Source organism: Acomys minous (genome assembly GCF_964271855.1).
Source record: "Acomys minous genome assembly, chromosome: 2".
Taxonomy (NCBI): Eukaryota; Metazoa; Chordata; class Mammalia; order Rodentia; family Muridae; genus Acomys; species Acomys minous.
Window position 1 is genome coordinate 41891600 of NC_140484.1, and position 22668 is coordinate 41914267.

Here is a 22668-nt window from a genome sequence, read left to right on the forward strand (position 1 = left end):
TGTGCAATGAGTCTAAGAAATCTGCGGAGGGTAGGTAATGCCTGCTCTGGCCCACCCTGCTTCTAACAGGTGACAGAAAACAGGATGCTGACTGCACTGCAGGCTCTGTTCCTCCAGCCTTGCCCCTGTGTTGTGGGGACCCCTGAGTTCACAGGAGTGGTCTGTTCTCTCAGTAATTCAAGATGAGAACCACACTCTAAACAACCGAGATATTCAAATCATTACTCTGAAGGCTGTGATGATGAAGTGGCCTGAGGCTCCTTACATAATGGACAGGCACTATTTTATACTTTTTCCTTATTGCATTGTTTATTTATTTATCACTCATGCAATAGCACATGTGTGAATATCAGAGGACAATATGTGGGGATTGGTTTTCTTCTTCTATCATGTGAGGTCTGGGGACCAAACTCAGGACATGAGGCTTGTGGGCAGGCAACTTAATTCAGAGCCAACTTGCCTAGGTGGATAATTCTTAACTGAATGAAACGAGAAACCATGGACCCATAAACATTCTTCTTTTTACATTTATTCATTTGTGTGTGTGTGTGTGTGTGTGAAAGAGAGAGAGAGAGAGAGAGAGAGAGAGAGAGAGAGAGAGAAAACAGTTGCAGTGCACAGGTGAGAGTCAGTTGTTTCCTTCTACCTCATGGGTTCTGGATCCAACTGAAGTCATTTGGCTTTTGTGGTTAATACTTTACCTGCTGAACTTTACTCACTTTTCACAAGTGCGGACCATCTTCAGTTCAGTAAATACATTGAATGCCATCTGGCTGCCGTCATCTTCTGCCTGTTTCTGCATGATCCCCACCCCCTGAGATTCATGGCTTCAAATATAGCACCACACAGCTGCTTGAGCTTAAATCCTGGGAAAACTTATTCCTCCTTCCCACCCTGGATTTGGTTAGCTAATAATCAGCCAGCTCTCTCTCCATGATTCAGAGACAAGTGAGAATTAATGGGGGAAAAGTATCCTGCAGGAAAACATACCAAAATAACCTCTGTGCCAAGTATGGTAGTGCACACCTACAGTCCTAGCACTGGCAAGGCCAAAGCAGGAGGATCACAAGTTTGTGGCTAGTCTGGATTATGTATATTTAGTCAAGAACATGTCTCCCCTCAAAATTAGTGACAAGTCATATCATTGCTCTTTGAAGGCCACTATGACAATATACCAGAAACCAAGAGGCTCAAAACCACAGCAGTGTGTTCTCTCTGTTCTGGAGCAGGAAAGTCTGAAGTCAGGGGTCAATCCCTTATCAGTAGTGCTGGCTCCTTCTGACATCTCTGAGGGAGGCTCTTCCAGGACGTTCCTAGCCCCTGGTGGCTGATGACTATCTTCGGCATTCTTTGGCTTGTCATTGCATAACTCATCTGTGCCTCTGTGCTCTCGTGTGCTTTTTCCTTCTGTGTCTCCTGATATCTTCACATGACTTTTTAAAATGGAAATGAGCCACTGGCTTCATGTTACTGCCCATCCTAATCTTAATGACATCATCTTAACTTGACCCTAATTACCAATAAGGCCCATTTAGAGGTTCCAAACATTAACACTTGGATGTGAGATTGAGGGTTATAATACAACTTCCAACAGTGTCAAGTCATTTCTACTGGTTTTTCCCCTAGCTTGAGGCAGGTGTTCACTGTGTAGCTCTGGCTGACACAGACCTCACTTTGTAGACCAGGTGGCCTCACATTCTCCTGAGTGCTAGGATTAAAAGTATATGCTGCCACACCCTACTCATTTCTGCTTTCTATCTTTCATTCTGTCTACTTTTACCCATCTCAACAGTCATTATGAGTCATTTAGCAAAAGGCACATAATATAAGAAATGTGTCATTAGGGAGTTTTATCGTTGTGTACCCATGCACTACCTTTAAGAAAAACTGAACTGTCCGTGACTTCACTCAGCCTTGTAATTATGTGCTCTTCCCACTCTGTATGCAATCCGTCATTGGCCAAAACATCCTAATGAAGCATGTGACTTCAGGCCACCAAAATATGTTAGCTTCCTGTGCACGGCAGAGATATTAGAGCCCTTTTTTGCCCTTGCGATGGTTGGTCTTCACTGTTGACATGAGGGATTTGGAGTCCCCACTGGAACTCACCTCTGGGTTGCTCTTTAAGGGTGTTTCCAGGACTCCTTAACTGAGCAAAGGAAGACCCGTTCTGAATGCAGGTGGCACCAGCCCATGGGCTAGGGCCTTAGACTGAATAAAGAGGAGAAAGTGGGCTGACCACAGCATCCTTCTCCCTTCCTTCTCTGACTAGAGTCATAGGAACCAGTTGCCTCATACTCTCCTGCCTTCCTAACTGTGATGGGCCGTACCTTCAAATCTTTCCTTAAAGGTAACTAATACTTGTTCCCACTCCCCACATTTATCCCCTACACTGTAACATAGGGTTCTATCTAAATGTGAACCTACTCGTAGAAGTCTACACATCTTACTCTTTTTCCTGTGGCACTAAGAAATCTCTTCAGCATGCTCCCTTGTGTCTCTTGTTTCCTCAAGCCTGACACCAGCTCTGCACTCGAGCTCTTCCAAAGCCTTTGCCATCTACTCTCTTACCTTTGACATCCTTTTATTTAAAATCCCACAGGCCTTCAGAGTGAAGGGATGTGGCATAGTTCTGCCACTAACATCTCTCTATACTTTTCATCCTTCTCTCTCTCTCTTCCTCTAACCATCTTTTAGTTCTCAGTCTCTACTTTCATAAGAGCATCATCCCATGGGTTTTTGTCACTTTACACCCTACACATGTGATTGTGCAATCTTCTCACTTTTTAGAATTCTGTTCTCCTGTCCTTCATCCTGTTAGCTATATGAGCACATGACATGAACACATGAGCATATGAGCACATATTCTGTAAGATCTTTTTACCTGCTGCATTGCCTCCAGACTCTGAGTTCCACACTATACTAGGAATGAGTGACCTCTGTAGGCCTAGCATATGGTAGGACTCAAAATATATTTGTAGGCCAGTGAGATAGCTCAGAGTGTACCAGTGTTTACTGCCAAGCTTGAGTTCAATCCCTGGGACCCACATGATGGTGAAAGGAGAGAACCAACTTCTGCAAGTTGTCCTCTGGCTTTCATGTGCATGCTATGATACATGTGTGCATGAAAACACATGCACATACACATAAATGTAATTTTAAATACATAATATATAATTAAGATATATAATAATGTGATACTCTAGCTCAAAACTGTACATATGGAAAGAAGGAATCCAAGGCTAGAACTAGGCATTGTGACTAGAGTGATAAATAAGATACATTTCCCAACTGGGACAGATTATTAATGTTGACTGTATCCCAAGCTGATAAATGTTGTAAAGCTCCTACGGCAATTGTTAGAGGCAGAGGAGAAAAGACCCACTCTGGCAGAAGAACCAGAGGGTTGAAACAAAAAATGCCTCAGACAGTCACATGACCCTGCACCCCTCCTGGCTCCCAGTTCTGGTGCTTTCATCACAGTTTCTTCTAAGAGTTAGCTACCACAGACTTAGGGTCTTGCTGAAATAACTAATGCTCTTTCACTACAAACTTCCAGCCTTTTCTCGGACAGTTGTCTTTCTTTATTATGTACCATGACCCTTTACCCTACTCCATGGCTCAATAGCTGCTTTTTGTGTGTTTTGCAATTTCACTATGATGCTCTCCATGTAGATTTAAAGAAATAAAATAATAACACGCATGTGTTCCTATAACTGATTGATGCCTTTTAACAAGTCCCTAAAAGCTCTGAGCTGCCTATTCTTGAGCATTGTTTCTGCCCATTCATGGAACTATTTCACCCTGGAATGAACCATTTCTTGTGTCTCCTTGCTTTCCTGCCTCCTCGGTCATTCTTCCTGTGCCCTTTTGACTCTGTGGGCTGACACTTCTGTTTTGAGTCATGTGCCCTTACTTGCTAAATTCTCTTTCTTCTCTGCCTAGCTTTACTCTATTCAGGTGCCCATCACTCTGGTTTTCTCTTGTGGAAGCTAAAGCTGCCTCTTTTCCGAACTGATAGGAAGTTTTAGATGGAGAGACTTCTTTGATTTCAACAGAACTGTTAGATGGTTTGCCATGTTTATTTTCAGTACCAGAAACTTCGAGATCCGAAGTCTCTGTGAGTCTGACTCTACTGCTGGTTACTTCTGCTGCCTCTTTCTCATGGTGACTGGTCAACAGTAGAGCACTTTTCTTATGTGCATGAAGACCTGGCATGGGGGCATCTTTAAGCTTAGGCCATTTTCCTTACAAATGGGAAAGAATATATTGAAGTGAGAATTGAGGTTGCATTTTTTCCCCCTAAATTCATAGCTGCTCTCATCAGTTGGCTTGCAACACTACCCACAGGGGACTGCTCGGAGTAGGTTTTCTTAATTATGTCCTAGAACCCAAGGCAGCACGAATTCGGCTGTACATCTTAGTGAAATTCAGTTCAGGTTTCCAGAGTTTCAGAAGGAAATTTTTGACTCTTGTTTTGGTTTAACCTAGGCAATGCCAAAGCTCCTGAGCACGCTGTATTTTATCTGGAAACCCTCAGTATAATGAGAACACTTTGAGTTTTTCCCATCAAGAAAGAGAAATAAAGGGCTTAGGAGATGGTTCAGTGCATGAGAGCACTTGCTGCACAAGCATGGAGACCTGAGTTCAATCCCAAGAACCCACATAAAATTGCCTGGCATGCTCATGAGCACACCTGTAACTCAAGAGCTGGGGGTGGTGAGCAGAGGCAGGGGGATCTGGGACTTGTCAGCTACCAGCATAGATCCAAGTTCAGTGAGAGACTCTCTTAGGGAACAGAGAGCAGAGTGAAATAACAGGACACCCCCCCCCCGTGTCTTCTGAGCATATGAGCATGCAGCACGCGCGCACACACACACACACACACACACACACACACACACACACACACACACACACGCATGTACCTGTGCACAGAGAGGGAGAAAGAAAAATCCAATTAACATTTTGGTTTATTTCAGGCCCTGGACAAAAATATTTAGTCACACTAGATCAGAGGTTTGTTTTGCCACAGAGTAGCTCCTAGCTTTCCAGCCTTGGTCATCACTGTCCTCTCCCCACCAGCTTGCAAATTCCCTGAGGGACCACATACTCCTTAGCATGCCACAGCAGGGTGTCACTGGACTACTCAACTTGCTGTTTGTTCTTACCTCTAAGTCCCAGTCACAGCTAATGCCTTCTTTTTTTCTCATCCTTATAGGGCTCAAGTCAGTCCAAGGAGTCACTTCACTCCTTCATCCTGTCCCCAACATCATATCTCCAAATGTTAGTTTTTTGATGTCTCCCAAATTTGAATTTTCTTATTACAGTCTTAGGTTACCCATACTCATTTCTTCTTACCTGTCTTTCTCTAAAATATCTTTCTCACATGTGGTCCATGGAGCCCTAGTTGAGTTTAGCTGGATGTAATAGTTGTAAATGCTCCTGTACGTAAGTAGGGCCATTCATCACACAGCACCCACAGGATCCTTCCAGGTTTCTACCTGCAGATCAGATCACGTTGGGGCCTTTTGTAAAACGCACCCCTTTAGCAGGCTAATCTCGTATGCTTGTCAGCATGGTTCTCTGAGCTAGCCATGTATCTCCGTGGTAGCTTTATGCCTACCATGTAAGAGGCCGTGGGTTTAATGACCAGCAAGGGGGTGGTGAGAGTGACTGTATTTGATCTGGTCCTGCCATGACTCTAGCCTCGTTGCCTGCCTCACTTTTGCTCCAGTCCAGCCTTCGTAGCTGCTGTCACCACCTTCTTTTCCTTTACTTTTTCCCCCATCCCCTTCCTCCTCTCATCTTCCTTCTTCTTTTTTGTTTGTTTGTTTGTTTGTTTGTTTTGTTTGTTGTTGTTGTTTTGCCAAGTCCGGGCTGTCCCTGGACTTGCAAGCCTCTTGATCCTCCTGCCTCATCTTCTCAAGTACTAGGATCATCTGCCAGGATGTGTGGTTCCCGATGATGTTCCTTGATGTCTACTTGATGTTCCTTAAACAGGTCAGGTTCCCCAATCTCTGTCTGCAGAATTTCCTGTGGCTAGATGGTGCTAAGATTCCAGTCTCTAATCAAATGGTTAATTCTTGAATGATATTCTCTCTCACTGGCTCATGGAGATGAGGGTCTCTCTTCTCTTCCCACATCCTCTTTAATCTTTATCTGAATATCTAAATTTATCTGTGAGCTTTTTTTTTCCACAAGTGCCAAGGTGGTATCCTTAGTACAGACCATGCAGGACAGCAAAGCCTCTGTCTTCATGAAGCCTGCATTATAGTGTCAGGGCCATGTATTTGTTGAAAAGAAGGTTATATTTTAGCTGCCTTCTGATAATCACTTGCTTTTGAAAAATTTTGTCAGGCAGCATGTTTTTGTTGTATGACTCAAAAACCGGTTGTTAAATAAATCATTTAAGATATTGCCTGCTTTTAAGAGCTGTGTCTTCCCCCGAAATGTAAGTTCCAAAATGAATGAACGCATACATGGACACACAGTGCAGTGAGTGGGCCTGTGGGAGTCAACGTGGAAGCATCCCTCACTTCCGCCTTTTCAGCTCAGGAAGAACGGGGATCCACAAGGAGCTTGCCTGTTGGGCACTCCATCACTGGAATTGGAGGACTCGGTAAAGCCCATGGAGCACTGAGCCCTCTTTCAGCCAACATTTGTAGACAATGATTTTGATTATTTATTCAGGTCTCTTCTACTCCTGCGCCTCTCCAGGGGGCTGTGCCCCACTGTCGCTCAGCTGCATGGTTTGCATGCCTGCCAATTCAAATATTTATTCATTGTCCTTGGACACCAGTGAGGACAGAATGGTTGAAAAGCATTAACAGTCCTTCTAACCAAATATTTTGTATTCTAACACCATTGAACCTTCTGGAAAACCTAGCATTGGCAAAGCTGTCAGAAGATCTACTTTGTATCTGAATAGTAGTTGAAGCAATTCTAAGTACAAGACCTATTTAAATTTATGTATTTCTTAGTGTTGTCTGGGCCTTATAACTAGTTACATTGTTTGGGCATATAAATCTCTTACCCAATTTCTTATCAGTGGGCTAATGAATGTCATGGACACCCTTGTCAGGGTGACAGCATTGTGCGATAACTAAATACATATTTACCCAGGAAGAATACACATTATTGACAATTTGCTTAATTATCTCTCTAAGAAGCTGAAGTATTGACTGCTTTCAGTGCTGCCTCTGCCCTCAGAGGGAGCCTTGGGACACTTCAGTAGGGCAAGTGCAATAGATGTTCAGGAAAGGAAGGGTGGGAACACACTTGGCCCCGGGGACAGCCCCATCTGGTTAGTGACTCTGCAGCAGAGCCAGCAGTAATGCCATTTCCAGCCACATGCTTCCTTTGCAGAGTCCTATCAGAAAGATAATCTGTTTTAAAGTGGCTGTTATCAAAAAGTTTGCTCAAACATCTCCGTCAGTTTGGACCCTCCCCCTAGGAAGAGCACCCATGGTATTGAAAGTAGCACCAGTGGTATAAAAATTAACACTAGTGGTATAGAACTTAGGAAATGCTGAAGGACATAATAAGAAGATTAGAAAGTAGAAGTGGACAGGGAATTAAAAAGAAATCAAGAGCAAAGCCATATGACAACTGACTCAAGACAGATCTGTGGAGACACTGTTTCAAACATGTGGCAGGACAGGGTTATTTTCGGGGTGGTGTCATATGAATAAGTGCATATGTATACACTCTTGTGGATATACATAGGGACCAGAGACCAGCATCAGTATGTCTTCCTTAATCATACCTCCATCTTTCTATTAAACTTTTAAAAACCATTACTTTTATTTACTTGGTGCATGTACTTATGAATGTGTGTCCTGGCCTAGGCATTTTCTTTCTTTCCTAATGTTTTGATTGTGTTTGGGGGTTGAGTTTGGGTTTAGCAATTTAGACAAAGACTCTATTTTGCCAGGCTGGGCTAAAGGAGGGCTCCTCCTATCTTAGCCTCTTAAGCCGCTTATTCTACATGGATGTACCTTGACACCCAGCATCTTTTTTTTTTCTTATGAACCTCTTTTGTTTTAATAAATTTTATTGTGAGATTTGTTAAGGAAACATAGACCTTTTACACACACACACACACACACACACACACACACACACACATATGTACATATACATACACACCCATGAATATGCATACTACATCTATGAACAGAGCTTTCTGTTTTCCTTTCACTGGCCTTTCAGGAAAATGTTCCCATGTTAAATACCATTCAGAAAGAATTTCAGTGGCATTGGCTCAGCTTACCTGCACATTCACATCTCTTGACAAGTGAACTTTCTGGTTGGTTTTTGTAGAGACATGAATATAAATTTCATCTGGAAAATTTGTTCTGGTAAACCAGTGTGTGGACTAAGACTATAGGAGGGCAGTAAGGTGGGGAGAGTACAATCTAATCGTATCATCTAACTCCTTTCTTTCATGACTGTATTTCCCCCTTCTCTCCTGACCTGAAATATTTGGTGGCCAAGTTCATTAAAAACAAACAAATGGTCTATCAATAAGTAAGGGAGACTGGAGGCCAAGAGCAGATGAATGAGCCCATCAGAAATGCAGGAATAACACTAAGAAGCCAACTGTAAACCATGGGCTGTGTTCATGGATAAATGTGAGTTCAGGAGTTCAGTTTGGTAGAGTCAAAGCTACTGGTCTGCAGAGACAGATCATTGTTCAACACGGTCCACTGGACTGCAGAAAACAATAAAACGCACATTCATGTTTACTTTCATGCTATCCTCTTCAAACTTCCAACTTAGCACACTTTAAAAATAAATGAAAATATTCATGAGCAAGCACATAAATGATGATGATTAATAGTGAATAACTTATACACACATAATACATACCAGTTTTTTTTAATCCAATGGGTTTAGCAGTACAAAAATATGGAGATTACCAATTGAGACTTCCATTGCTGGTGAAGCTTGTAATATGACTACAGCTAGGAATGTAGGTAGTATGAGGGGAGCTAACGTCTGTCCATTACTTGCCTAAGTATGAGAGACACTGGCCACATTGGTCAGAAGATCCCAAAGTTCAGTAAAGCCTCAGTGATTGGACCAGGGGATGGGGTGGGGGGAAGAGACACCAGGCAATCCTAAATTACAAAAGAATAGATAATGTTTTATGAAACACTTTTAAGTGTGGCCTGAGAGAGTCATAGTGGAAGTAACTTAAGAAATGGCTAACACCTAAGGGGGTTGGGGACCTAGAGCTCTCCTAAGGAGATGAAGTTTGTATCCATGTTAGTCCTCCGGGACTGCATTAGTAAGCAAAGCCTCACAGGAAGGGGACACAAGCCCTATTTCAGTGAGGAGAGGAGACCAAAGTCTGTCTAGCCCAGGGAAAGGAAATATAGGATGGTTAAGAGGACCCTGACATAAATGTCCCCTGTGCTCAATTCTACGTAGGCAACTAGTTAACCCATAGCTAGCTCACACACATATATTCTATAGCAAAAGATACCAAGTTTCCTGTATCACTTAAAGAAATAACCATGCAAGAAAAAGATTAAAAAACATATTATAGTATTTTAAGCTTACATGCTTCCTTAACTATAGAACCTAAAGTTTATTTAAGTTATAAAAGTAAGCTAACCTTCCTTGAAAAGTTTTAAATTTTTGGAGTTCCGTCTTGATGTGCAAAGATTCTCTTTTTTAACACAGCTTACAGGTAATATGTGGGTAACCCTTCTTATGGTCCTGCTTGACTCCCATCCAGTGGGGCATTCTGTGAGCATTGCTAAGAACAAGCCATCTCTGACTGATACTGTCACTGACCACTGGGCTGCTGTTGAGAACTGGTGCCAGTGTTTCCTTGGAACCAGGACTTTGTGGTGAGGTCCAGTAATGACAAATCCCCAAGGGGACAGTCAAAGGATGACCCAAATGGTGCAGCTGTCTCAAGGCAGAATGCACATGGCGGTCATGCCTGCCCACCCTCCCCCAAATAAGGCAATTAACCTGTATATTCTCTGGAAAGAGAAAATGGGTCCTGTGTTGAATAGGCTCTGCTTGCATCTTTCTCCCCTGTGGGATGTGATCAGCAACAAGCCACCAGCTGTTTCTGATAGCTTTGTTTCCAAATGTCTGAGGTGCTTTCTCAAATCTGACTGACCAAGACATGCCCTCAGCTCAACAGCTTGACAAGCTCAACCAGAGCTGTCTTAACATCTGCCTTTAGATAATACCTTCCAAGACAGTTAACATCCTGGCTGATTTACACTCCTTTTTCCCCTCCCAACTCCCAGAAAACACTCACTGGAAGCTACTCTCAAATGACCCCACCTTACCATTGAATGGGAGTTGACTTGGGGTCACCTTCCAGGCTTAAGGTTGTTAGGCACTTCCTTAACCCAACTGCCTCTCAGTGGTCAAGCTAAATCCATTTGGTTTATGTCTGACTTGTAGAGCTTCCAGGGTGGAAAAAAAAACTTTTTCAAACAATTCTCGTTCTTTAGAACAACTGATAATAATGAAAAAACAAAACCAGGCATTCATAAGCTATCAGACACCTCAGTTCCAAGATCTGCATTATTAATGTGTGCAAACTGTCACAAAGGTACCACATTCTCTGTATAAGCAGGCTGGAAACGTCCCTGCACTCAACTTCGTTGGTATGCACATTTCTGAGGCTTGGTTCTATTTAACATTTTCATGAGTGACCTGCTTAAAGGAGCAGAGAGCAAGCTCATTAAGTTCCTAGATGGGAGAGATGACCAGAACATTAGCGAACAGGATTAGAATTCTCCCAGCCCTTGCTAAATTAGCAAAACTGTCAGAGTCAAGTGTGTTCATTGGGAGAAGCAGGGAAAATCAAGCTGCCCGAAGGCAAGCTGAGTAGAAGCGAGGTATTCTATGATGGACTGAGAAGAATGTGAATTCAGAAATACATTCCCAGTGGGAACTGAACTAGCCTTGGTGTCTACTGAGGCCTCTGCATCCCTGAAAATATATTTAGACCTCCATTCTGTAGAGTATGAAAGGAGAAAGCATCCTCATGGGGTTTCCAAGAAGGCCAGAGAACATTTCTTTCTCATGAGCATTTAGTTTCCGATCCCTGAGTCCACTTCATTAGCCTGCTTTTAGGGTCATTTCATCACCCTATTTTAGTTTACCTTAACAAACTGCGTTGATTCAGATATTAAAAACCATTTCATTGCCAGAGCATATTACCAAGCCTTGGCAGAACTTTGGCTCCTTCTTACTGTTGTTTGAGACAGAGCAACACTGTGTAGTTCCTGTTGGCCTAGAACTCTCTATGTTGGCCCGGCTAGCCTGGAACTCACAGAGATTTGCCAACCCTTGCTTCTGAGAGCTGGGATGAAAGACTGGTACTACCATGCCAGAATACTTTGACTCTTGTTCAACCCTTCAAACTCAACTACTACTATAAGGAACTTAACAGGAGGTTCCTAAACAAGTATGGTTCTAACCATAAAAAGAATGGCTGAATGAAATGAAGTCTCAAGCTGGTAATGCCATACACAGATTTTGTGAACATTCCATGTCAAATAATAAAGAGCCCAGATTTGGGTCTTTGGTGCAGCTACTCACTGTTGGTGATACTGTGGTGGGGGAGTGATCTAATATCACATGAGTGGACAAAGATGTGTCTGGCTTTTAATTGGACCAGAGTTTCCCAACTTCTGCTAGATTCAGTTTTGGAATCCTCAACTTTCAACTCAACTAAGCAAGAGAGTCTCAGCAGACATCTTGTCCAACCAATTAATTTTGCATCTGCAGAATCCAGGACCTAGAAAATGTGATGATTTTTCCTCAAGTTCACAAGACATTTAAGGCTGTACTTAAAGCTTCAAAGTAAGAAAGGGTATCCAAATTTCCAGCTCAATGCTCTTTACTCAATCCATCACTGAGCTGTTTCCAGAGAGTTCTGAGGAGCCCTGCTTATCTCTGAGGTAGCAAAGCCTCTTCAAGGAGTCTTACTATAAAATGTCTTCTCCCATGTCTTAGTACAATGTATTATGCATGGCTCAAGGGACATCCCTCACTAGGCGGGGTCAAGATAAGTCTGAGATTAAAGACTTGAGTGGGGCTATCGCTGCCCTGCAAACATCAGGTTTTCAGATAAGCAGTTCAGAAAGGATAGTTTTCCCACTGAGTTCAAAGGGCGGAGTAGTTTTAGTTTATCTGAACTTAAAGTTGCCTGAAATAAACTGAAGTAAAAGTCTTCATGTGCCAAAAGAAATCATTTATGAAGAAGTTGTTCTTCTTGTGTCCCATGCAAATAGAAGGAGCAAGACTGGGTTGTTGGTCAGATCACAGGACAAACTGCCAGAGGTACACTCTTGAAAGGACTTGAGGCCAGCAAACGTGATAAAATGCCCTTGGTAATCAGATCCAAGCATGGCATCTTTTTGGCAGTGCTGGACATCGATTGGGGGTGGTGACTTGTTGAAAGCAGCAATGTGAAACTATGTTCTGAACCAACAGGGCTACACTGAGTCATTATGACTAATGAAAATAAACCAGTTTCTTTCAGAATGCTATGAAGTGAAAAGCACAAAGTGGGTGCTCATCTTGGGGAAAATATTTGTTCATATTTCAAAGGAGACTCCCCAGTGACACCCCTTTCCATTGGTGGACATCTGCAGAAGATCATGGGAAATCTGGGTCTTGGGGTCAGAAGCTGGAATCTCATTGCAAATATGTATGCAGAAATGCCTGATGCCCAACCTCAGTAGAGGCCAAGAGGATCCTGGGCTTTGTTTCTGTAGTGCTGGGGACTGAGCTGAGCTAAGTTTCCAGCTCCAGGGCCCAGAGGCTCCTAACGAGAAAGAAGCATGGTTGATCTGGAATTTGAAGGAAGACCCAGTAGCTTAGGCCTATTCTTCCTTGAAAGTTGGGGACAGGGGTTTTGGGGGATGGTTTGTTTGTTTGTTTGTTTTTGTTTTGATGAGAAATTTCATTTTACTACCTTTGGTAAAGATAAATTACAATGTGCTTTACGTAACTAATTAAAACGGTGCAATATGTTCAAATATCATTTCTGGGCAGTGCATTTCATAAAAATATCCTGGAAGATTAGCTGTCTCCAACCACAACTTTTCCAAAGTCCATTTTTCCAAATAACAAACTCCAGGTGATCATAATTTTTCATTATTGTGATTTTTCCCCAGATGATCCAGGAGCTTGTACCTCGTGTGCTGCAGGATATTACAAGTAAGTCTGGTTCTCTTTGTTCATGACACTAACTTTCTGCAGCTTAAGCATCACTGACTTAATCCTACCTCCAGTGATATAAAGCACAGGGGCCCTGCCTGCAGCCTGAAGCAACTGCCCTGTGTGGGCTATTAATGAGTGAGTCTTGGATTTAGTGGTAAGAGCCCAGATGTTTTCTTGCCTCAAAAGGAAGCCTTCCCTTTCTTGTTCCTGGACTTCATCCATCTTGACACTGGTTGTCTAGGAATCTTGCCATGGGTCACCAACATTCAAATCTTGCTTTTTATAGACAGGCTTTAATAATATATCTGCCTTCAAGAAAGCTGGTGCCCAATGTCTGTGTGGGGGCTTTGTCCTTAACCAGAGTCAGATGCGCCAAGGGAAGCCAGGTGTGACACTTACCTCTTGATTGCCCCCTGGGTGATGAGAGAGTGGACCACTAGCTAAAATGAAGTGCAGATAAGCATCAGACTAAAGTTCTTCCATACAAACCTATAAAAGCCAACTCTGCATGTTTCAACACCACCTCCTATCCTAGCTGCTCTCCCCACCAGACTACATCACTGCCTGTGCTAGAAGAAGACCAACACAAACAGAAAAAGGAAAGGAAAGGGCAGGTCAGACTAATACACAGTCTAATAACACATAGGTCCTGCTCGACCACCCACAGCTCTCACATCCTCTTTTCTCCATCTTTCAGCAAGCTTATAAGCAACTTGGGATCTATAGTGTGTCCAGGAAACAAAGAGAAGATTGAGGGAGGCTCTGGTGCCCTTCTCACTCTGCACCAAAAACTAGCGGGAAGCCTACGTCTCCATTTTTATGGGTCACCATCTTCTGTGGCCATAGTGTCTCCCCCCGGCAGATTCTAGGATCTCAGAACAAGCTCGTAGATAGGACGATGGTGAAAGCAGTGAGAAAAATGAGAGGAAAGGGAAGCCCAGCTAGTCAAGCATAACGACAGGATGAGCCAACCGGAGTTACCAGTAGATCCCCTCAGCTGAAGTGTTTGGCTAGAAGTACTTCAGAGTTCATAATTTTTTCTCAGATCTTGGAATATTTACATATAAATGAGATATTTTGAGGAGGGGTCATGTCTCAAACTAGCATCCATGCTTCATATATAACTGAGGTGCATAATCAGAGCATCATTCTATATGACATTTAAAAAATAATTTTGTGCATGAAACAAATGTTTGTTTGTTTGTTTTTGCAGCATCATGTCAGTTCTCAAAAAGTTCTTCATTTGGAAGCATGTTTATAATTTGGGGATTAGGAATGTTCTTTTATTGTATGTGTATGAATGTGTTGTTTGCATTCCTTGCACTCACTTGTATGGGTATGAACTGCATTTAAGATGTATGCATACTTGAAACTGGAGTAATAAATGGTTGTGAGCTGCTATGTGGATACCGGGAACCAAACCCAAGTCCCCTGCAAGAACATCCGGTGTTCTTAACTGCTGAGTCATCTCCCCAGACCCTAAATGACCAGCGACCACAGTGACAATGATATGATGTTGTCATAGCATTCCAACTCATTCATATAGCTTTTTCACTTCAGAGAGAATGAGGGGGAGGGGTGCAACTCAGTGGAAGGCCATTGGCTCATTTGTGCAAGCAAGGCCGTATGTTTGACTCTCAGGACCATCAATGAATGCATTAAAGGATAGAGGGAAGATGAGGAGGCCCCAGGTTGGTGGTTATAAGATAAAACTGGAGATGATATTTAATGAGTAGAATGAAAGTGATAGCATATCATCTTCAGCAGCTGCAGCCAGGGCTCTCATAGCAAAGATGAATGGTACACATGCATGCATATCTTAGAGAGGTCATATGGGAGGGACATGAAGAACTTATTCTATCTATCTATCTATCTATCTATCTATCTCACACACACACACAGGGAGAGAGAGAGAGAGAGAGAGAGAGAGAGAGAGAGAGAGAGAGAGAGAGAGAGAGAGGATACAGAAACTAATGAGAAATTGTGTCCTTTTTCCTCGGATGATCCCCCTCTCCTCATGTCCCTCCAACCCAGCTCTGTCCTGGCTGAGTCTCCAATCTGACCCCTGTACAAACGCCTCCCCAGCACCTGCTTCCTCTCCCACCGCCCACTACACACAACACTCACCAGATCACCGATGTGTGTCTTTCATAAAACCCTTTGAGAAAGAAATAGGCTGCAATAGCATGCCCTATAGCACCCAGACACAGCATGAGGTAACTACTTCAAGAAACACGCATTTACAACATCTCAGACTATTTAGCACCACATGCCTAGCTGATAAGGTGCCGTACAATATAAGCTGTTAAGAAGGAATGCAAACCTTTCCCCCAATGACTTACTGAAGCTTTGAAATTCACCAAAGGGCAAGAGTCCGCCTCACTCCAGGGTCCCTCCAAGTGAATTCCAGTATCTTACTGTATAGTGAGCATGGCGGATCATCTACACAAGAGTCCATGTATGTATATGCATCAATATGTGTTAGCATATGTTATAATGTCAAGGCACTTCCTTGTTATTGGTGATCTGGCCACAGACAGTCTGGTAAGTTGCTTGAACCTAACACTGGTCTGTCTCTGACTTCCTAAGAGAACTGGGTAAGGTAGCTAGTCCAAAGTTCAAACTTTGGTCGAAAGCCCGGTCCCACCTTTAAGGAGATGTTGGACACTTGAGGCTTGAGCATTGTTTCCCATGGGTAGACATTAAAAATAAGCAATGTCTTTGCTGTGGGATTTGTGCACAGATTTGAAGGAACAGATACGTAACAACCAGCACTCAGTGAGCCTCTCCTCCCCGCATCCCTCCAGCATCCTCCCAGCCCCCCTGATAAAGGGGTCCTCAGGGGTTCAGAGGGTGTACCAAAAAACTCGTTTTGGGCAGGACAGACCAAGCTGAGGTTTTTGCCCTTGACAACCTGGTCGGCATGCTACAGATAAAAGAAGTGTGAGATCAAAATTGTGGTGGTTCCCGGCAGAACCACACCAGCCCATCTCACAGAAACATGGCATCATCTTCCCCTAGGTTTGAGCAGCATTGTTATAAAGCCTGCCCTGAGAAGACCTATGGTGAGGGATGGGAATGCAGAGCCTGTGACACTACCTGTGGCAGCTGTGACCAGCATGAGTGCTACTGGTGTGAGGAGGGCTTCTTTCTCTCAGGTAAGCTGAAAGACGCTGACCCAAGGGGAAGAAAAGGCTGCAGGGGGTAGGGGGTCAGGGGTGGGGGGGCAGCAGGCCGTCACTGCAATAGGAGCACTCCTGTGATAGATTTTAGTCTTTGTGTGCTGGCACCTATGGTCCAAGGAGGAATTTTACTGTGGTTTGAAAAGAAACATTAGCCTGTGCTACTTCCTTCTGTACTTAGTATTGCATTTCACTAATTAATCTCAAGGATCTCCAAACTGATGGAAATAAGAGGGTTGAGTAGAAAGGGAGCACGGATACGGGAGGGAGGCCTGAAAGTAAATGTTTTAGAACTGAAGTCACCTGGGCTATTTAGAGCCATGACCCTTTTATTGAGACAAAAAAAACCCTCAAGAAAAAAAAAATAATGTTACAGATTCACGTGCAATATATAATTGAACAAGACCATTTGTCTTGGGTTTTGGTGAAATCACTGACCTTGTTGGAAAGACAGTTGGGAAGGAACTTTCCTATGAGTCTTCCACCTGGGGACTGGGTAGCCGAGTGGTCTTGGGTGTCGAGAATGGAGAATAGTACAACAGACAATCCTCAGCGAGTTGGTGGCTCATGCTTGCTGCCCGTACCCCCACGTGTGTATGCACATGTGAGCACATGAGTGTGCAGCATGTTGGTGGAGGGCAGAGAACAACCTCAGGTTGGCTTCCATCTTTTGTTTGAGACAGGCATGCTCCTTGGCTAGCTCACCAGGCCAGTGAACTTCCTGGAATGTACCTGTCTCCCTCTCCCATCTCCCCTGAGATTACAAGGGGTCCCACCACACCCCTGGTACCCAGCTTAAGTGTAAGCTTTTGGGAGCTAAACTCAGGTTTTCATACTTGCAAGGTGAGCATTTTATTGCCTGAGTCATCTCCCCAGCCCTTCACTAGTTCTCTCCTCTCTTTGTTTGAGACGGAATCTCTCTATGCAATCCTGCCTGTTCTAGAACTTGCTATGTAGACCAGGCTGGCCTCAAATCCCAGAAGTCCTCCTGCCTCTGCCTCCCAAGTGATGGGAGTTCTCTTCATACCGTGATTTTATTTGTAGTTTATTAAGGTTCAGAGGTGTTAAAGTCTTTATCCAAAGCTTCTTGCCCTTTACATTGATGGCAAATGTATGTTTAAGTTGAAAGGAAAAAAAAAGTATTGCATTTATTAAAACATAGTTCTTGACGGAAATAACCGGACAGCATCTTGGTAGTATGTAGTAAAAATGTCCTGAAAAATCCTTCGGGATCTGACCTTGTATATTGTCAGAAGCCCAGCTGGCCAGAGTCGATCCTTCATCAATTGCTTTTCCCCTGATTTTCCAAAGGAGGCAGCTGTGTGCAGGACTGTGGCCCTGGCTTCTATGGAGACCAAGAGTTGGGAGAGTGTAAGCCCTGCCACCGAGCCTGTGAGACTTGCACGGGCTTGGGCTACAGCCAGTGCAGCAGCTGTCAAGAAGGGTTGCAGCTGTGGCGTGGGGCTTGCATCTGGCCCACCTGGCCCCACGTGGAAGGCAAAGTCTGGAAAGGTACGTTCCTGTCAGAGGGAGGCCCAGAACTCTCTCCGCCTTTCTCTCTCTTCAGCACTGTTTCTGAGAACTGAGTTTTGAGGGAGAATCCTGTTTGTCCCAAGATCCCTAAGTGCCAGGAAGCTTGTGAAAACTCCTAGGTAGGAAGCTGAATTAGGCATGTGGCCCAGCGTGGCCAGAGCAGAGAGTAAGGTCTGAGAGGAAAAAAGTGACCTGGGAAGTGGCCTAATTCCCATCTTCTCACAGGCTTCAGAACAGCTTCTGTCGCACACGTGTCTCTGCAATAAAGGAAGCCTTCATCTCAGGGGCGGCCTCTTCAGTGACCCTGACACATTGGAACTGACAAGCTCACTGGAGAGCTGGCACTGGTCTCTTGGAAGCTACCCTCCCTAGCTGGGGTGGGGCCACATCACACAGTGGACACCACTTGCTTAGCTAGGTGTATGGGGCCCTAGCTTTTATCCCCAGCATGGGGTCGGGGGAGGGAGGGGCATCAAAGTTGCATATGGAGAAAGCTTAGTCCTCAGAGGAGGGGTGAGGAAGGAGGGAGAAATGTGGGAGCTGGGACTCTGACGAGACCCACAGGCATTCACTCCTCCACATCCTTACACTCGTCCTCTTTACCTTTTCAGCCCTGCTATGGGCTTCCTTTAAGGTAGTTATAATGTTTCTATGGCATCTCCATCTCTGAGCAGGTTAAAACCCCAAGTCATTTTCCTGGGGGGCAGGGGTCTGACCCACTCACATTCCATGACAATATGGAACACACAAGCTCTCAGATTGTGAGGCAAGGATCCACTCTGTACAGAGACAGTGGCAGTGGCCACGGTAAGAAGACACACAAGGCAAGGAGGAAGGCCCCCTGCTGGTTTCAAAGGAAGGGTGTGACCAGTTGCTGCCCACCATGACACTTCTGCACATCTGACTTTCCTCAGACGACAGCCAAAGGCCAGAGCCCCCCCCACCCCACCCCACCCCACCCCAGGCTGTTCCCGACACGGGGCTAAGAAAGTTACTCGACCCAGATTAGGATATCTTCTGTGAGTTATAGCTGGACCAAAATGCTGAAAATGAGTTGGTCTGGCATTCGGGCTTTAAGAGGTAGTACAAGCCAAGAGAGGACCGGTCTGGTGCTGTGTCTCTTGCTCTGAACATCTGTATTTTATGAACATCTGTATTTTATCTGGCGTCCAGATGATGAAAAGGTGCAGGGAGCCAAGAGTCAGAGCCGACTCGATTCCCCAAATGATTACATGTCTCTTCAACTGGACTACGCATTTTGCAAGCAAAAAAAAAAAACCAGACTTTGATTGTTCCCCTTTGTCGGAGCGCCACCCCCACCCCTCCATTCCCAACCGGCCCCCACCCCTATGATCACAATGCAATGTTTTTGGAAAGAAGGATTTATTCCGTTTGGGGGCCTCACACTACTAAGGGAATTGGGGATCAGAAGAGACTGTTTCCCGTGGCTGGACAAAAGCAATAAAGTCGATGGCATTGCTGCACTTTCCATGTCTGTGATCTATGAAATAAGACATGCAAAGTATTAACAAAGAGGGGGGGGGAGTGCTCGCTCGCTAAGCAAGGTGAAGCCGCGGCAGCGTGCCTTCTCCGTGCAGCTGAAGAACAGAGAGGCTAGTAAGTGGGAAACGCATTCCATCAAGTCTGGAGAGGGTTGGGGCCAATGCCTACATCTTTCCCCTGCCTTCGTCTCCTAAAAACAAGGTCGGGAGTGTAATAGGAGAGCGGAGGGTTGCAGAGAGCGAGCACTAATTAGTCACACCTTTCAGATGATGAGGACCAGATTTCAGTCACTCTAGGTCAATCTCCAGGAAGCCCGAACAACTCACAGGGTGTTTACAAGAGAGTGTAGCTGCCTAGGTGGTTTCAGCCCAGTTGTCTGAGCTTAAAAAAAAACAAACAAACAAACAGATTCCGATGTAGGTAGGACACTCAGATAGCCTGAACTTCAGCTCAGTCCTTCTCCCTCTCTTACTTAACAGAACACAATCAGGTCTGCTCATGAGCATGGGTCTATGTGTGGTCACCTTGATTCCAAATCACACAACTCTTTTCTAATCAGGATGACAGAGACAGCAGCCATCATTTTTTGTCAACTACTGTGGGGGAGTAAGTTTCCCTCCCCGGCAGGGTCCAACGATGGAGAGGACACCACACACCATGGCTGTTCAGGCCAATCCTGCAGCCTATCCCTGAGCCCCAGGGATGGCAGCTCAACTAAGTTTTCTAGCCACCAGAAAAAAAGTCACGGGAAGGCCCTCAGTTCCTCTCACTAAGATTCTGGTGATGACTTAGGACAGTGTCGCTAAATGACAGGAATACTGAGCAGGTGATCTGCACGCAGCGTTGTTAGAACGTCCAGGAGCAGCGGGCCATCAGCTGCCAGAGGCATGGCTTCCTCAGACCTGGGAAGGCGAACAGTTTGCCAGTCACTGTTAAAGCAGTTGGCTCTTCTGAAGTTTCCCCACTGGTAGTCTGGGAAAGTTCCTGCAAACAGGCTGGGAGTCCCCTCAGCCCACCTCTTTCCCTCATTGATTAGAACCAGGTCATAGCAGGCTCTAATTACAGATTGCAGTGAAGGGCTAATCTACAAAGCGCAGCTTGGTGAACGCGCTTTTTATCTTTGACCACATCCTAACAACTCATCGCTAGCTGCGCTTTTGATCTTAATTCCTAAGCTCTGGGAAATATTGGAGGCCAGGAATTTGTGGAAGGAAAAGTCGGACTCTTCATGGAGAGAGAAATGGTGTGTGATAGTGGCTCACAGATGACTTTGAAAATGCCTCAGCTATCTGATTCCTAGAAGGGACCTAGCCATCTATGTGTATAGTCGCCTCAAAAGGAAGGATGGTGGCATTTTCAGTCATTTAGCCAATAGGAAAGCACAGAGCAGAGAACATAAGCCCCCTCACCCCCCCCACCCCACCCCAACCCCGTGAGATAATTAAGCCTTCACCTCAATGGTACAAAGGGACTGTTCGTATCGGCTTGCACTGACTGTTAAGCATCCAGGAACTGTGTAAGTGCGTTGTCAGGCTTTTGACAGCTTAAAATTAGCTGTGGCAGAAATGTTTACACCACAGAAATCGGCAACACCACAAGTCAGGGTTGCCTCCCCGGCACACTTTCGCTATCTCTCGGATGACTTTAAAACTGGAATTAATTGCTCAAAAACCCTTTCTAGCGGAAGTGGACATTAAAGATAGGCAGACCCGGAGACTTCCGGTGTGGTTTAATCATAGGCCATTGCCTCCTGTGCCTGAGGCCCTGGGTTGGATCCCAGCACTGCAAACAGTTGCCAAGAAGAATAGCCACAGGAAAAGCAGTAAGTCTAGAGATGCAGAGAGCCCGCATCCGCATCCTGTCCCAGCTGCTCGCTGCAGTGTCGCCCTCAGTGTGCTCTTTCTTCTCTCTAAGCCGCAGTTCCCTCATCTGTAGAACGAGAGTGTGTGAGACCACTATATGCGTCGTCTCAGACCTGAGAGGTCATTTACAGCCCGCAGAACGTTAAAAGTCCTGTTTCCTGACCAGTTCATCGGATCGAAACAATTATAGAGCCACATTCTCTGGGTCACAAAGGAAAACCGTTGGTCGGGGAGGGGTTCTGAGGAATAATATTGATCTTGGAAAAAAAAAAATAGTCCCAGAATGCAGGCATTATCTTGGCCAACCAGGGCGCCTCACAGCCAGAGTCTTGACCCACCACAAGTGCATCTCCTCAAAGATGTTCACACAGCTTCGTTATAATAACAGCCACAGAAGATATGTGTGTGGCCAAGCAATCTACAAAAAAAGAAAAAGAAAAAGAAATACAATTCCATACAAATACATATGCAAAACATTTAAAAAGATGCCTTCAAAGGCTATGACAAGAGGAAATATCTATATTTGCAATGTTGAATGACACATGCAGGCTCCATGTCCTACATGAAGAGGGTGTGAATGATTCCAATCCGCAAGTCCTTACATCTCAGGGTGGATCTGTCTGGCAGAGAATTTCTGGGACATGGGGGAATAGGTGAAGCTTTTCTTCTTAGTCCTTCTATCATTAAAACAAAACTTTATTTTTTTAATAAAAAGAAGCTGTGTCCACTGAAAAGCCATCTTTGAAGAGCCTGCTACAGGAGCAAGGAAGGTGGAAAGTTCAAATCAAAAGAGGTAACAGGGAAACTGGGAGGAGACGGTCACCACCCCCCACAGCCTTCTCTACTGTGCAGAAAGCCACCCTGCCAGGCAGAAAGCCAAGACTATGGGGATATGAAAGTCGTGGGAGAGGAGACAGGAGGGCCGTAAGAAATCAGTGAACACGTGGGGGGTCTAAGAGATCCAACTGCAGAAGTTCCTGTTGCACGCAAGGCCTTTCCCAATGCTCTGAGGACTATGCCTGGGAAAGATCGTCAAGAGAGGCAGGTGTAGCCACAGCTGGAACTTGGCACTAGGGCACTGCCTAGCCACCGTGAGCCCCTGGGCTCCATCTCCAGGCTCTATCCTTGCAAATCTTTAACAGGCTAAAGGAGCAACATTTGCCTTCCTGGCCACTGCCATGCCATGTGAAGTAGCAAAGACTGGAAGACTAAATGGCTCTGATAGGAGAGATGAAGGGCGTTGTATCCACAGAGTAAAATACTATAGAGCTGTCAAAAGAAACGAGAAGCTCCTAATGTACCGGCAAAGCCTGCTCTCCAAAAGATGAGTTTTAAAATAATAAGACAAGACAAGCCTAAAGGAGCATGCCTGTAAC

The 22668-nt window shown here is 44.7% G+C and overlaps 1 protein-coding gene across 3 annotated transcripts in view; it reads left to right on the forward strand.

Moving 5' to 3' along the window:
* The window catches only part of PCSK5 (proprotein convertase subtilisin/kexin type 5), a 440201-nt gene that overhangs the window by 378134 nt on the left and 39399 nt on the right, over positions 1-22668 (forward strand). For 2 of the 3 annotated variants that reach the window (XM_084770008.1, XM_084770009.1), the window contains exons 25-28: positions 13167-13209; positions 16234-16370; positions 17706-17906; positions 22008-22085. In XM_084770008.1, the coding sequence (XP_084626134.1) occupies positions 13167-13209; positions 16234-16370; positions 17706-17906; positions 22008-22085 (459 nt within the window). The remainder of the gene's footprint in view (positions 1-13166; positions 13210-16233; positions 16371-17705; positions 17907-22007; positions 22086-22668) is intronic. The other variant, XM_084770010.1, reaches the window with a different exon arrangement.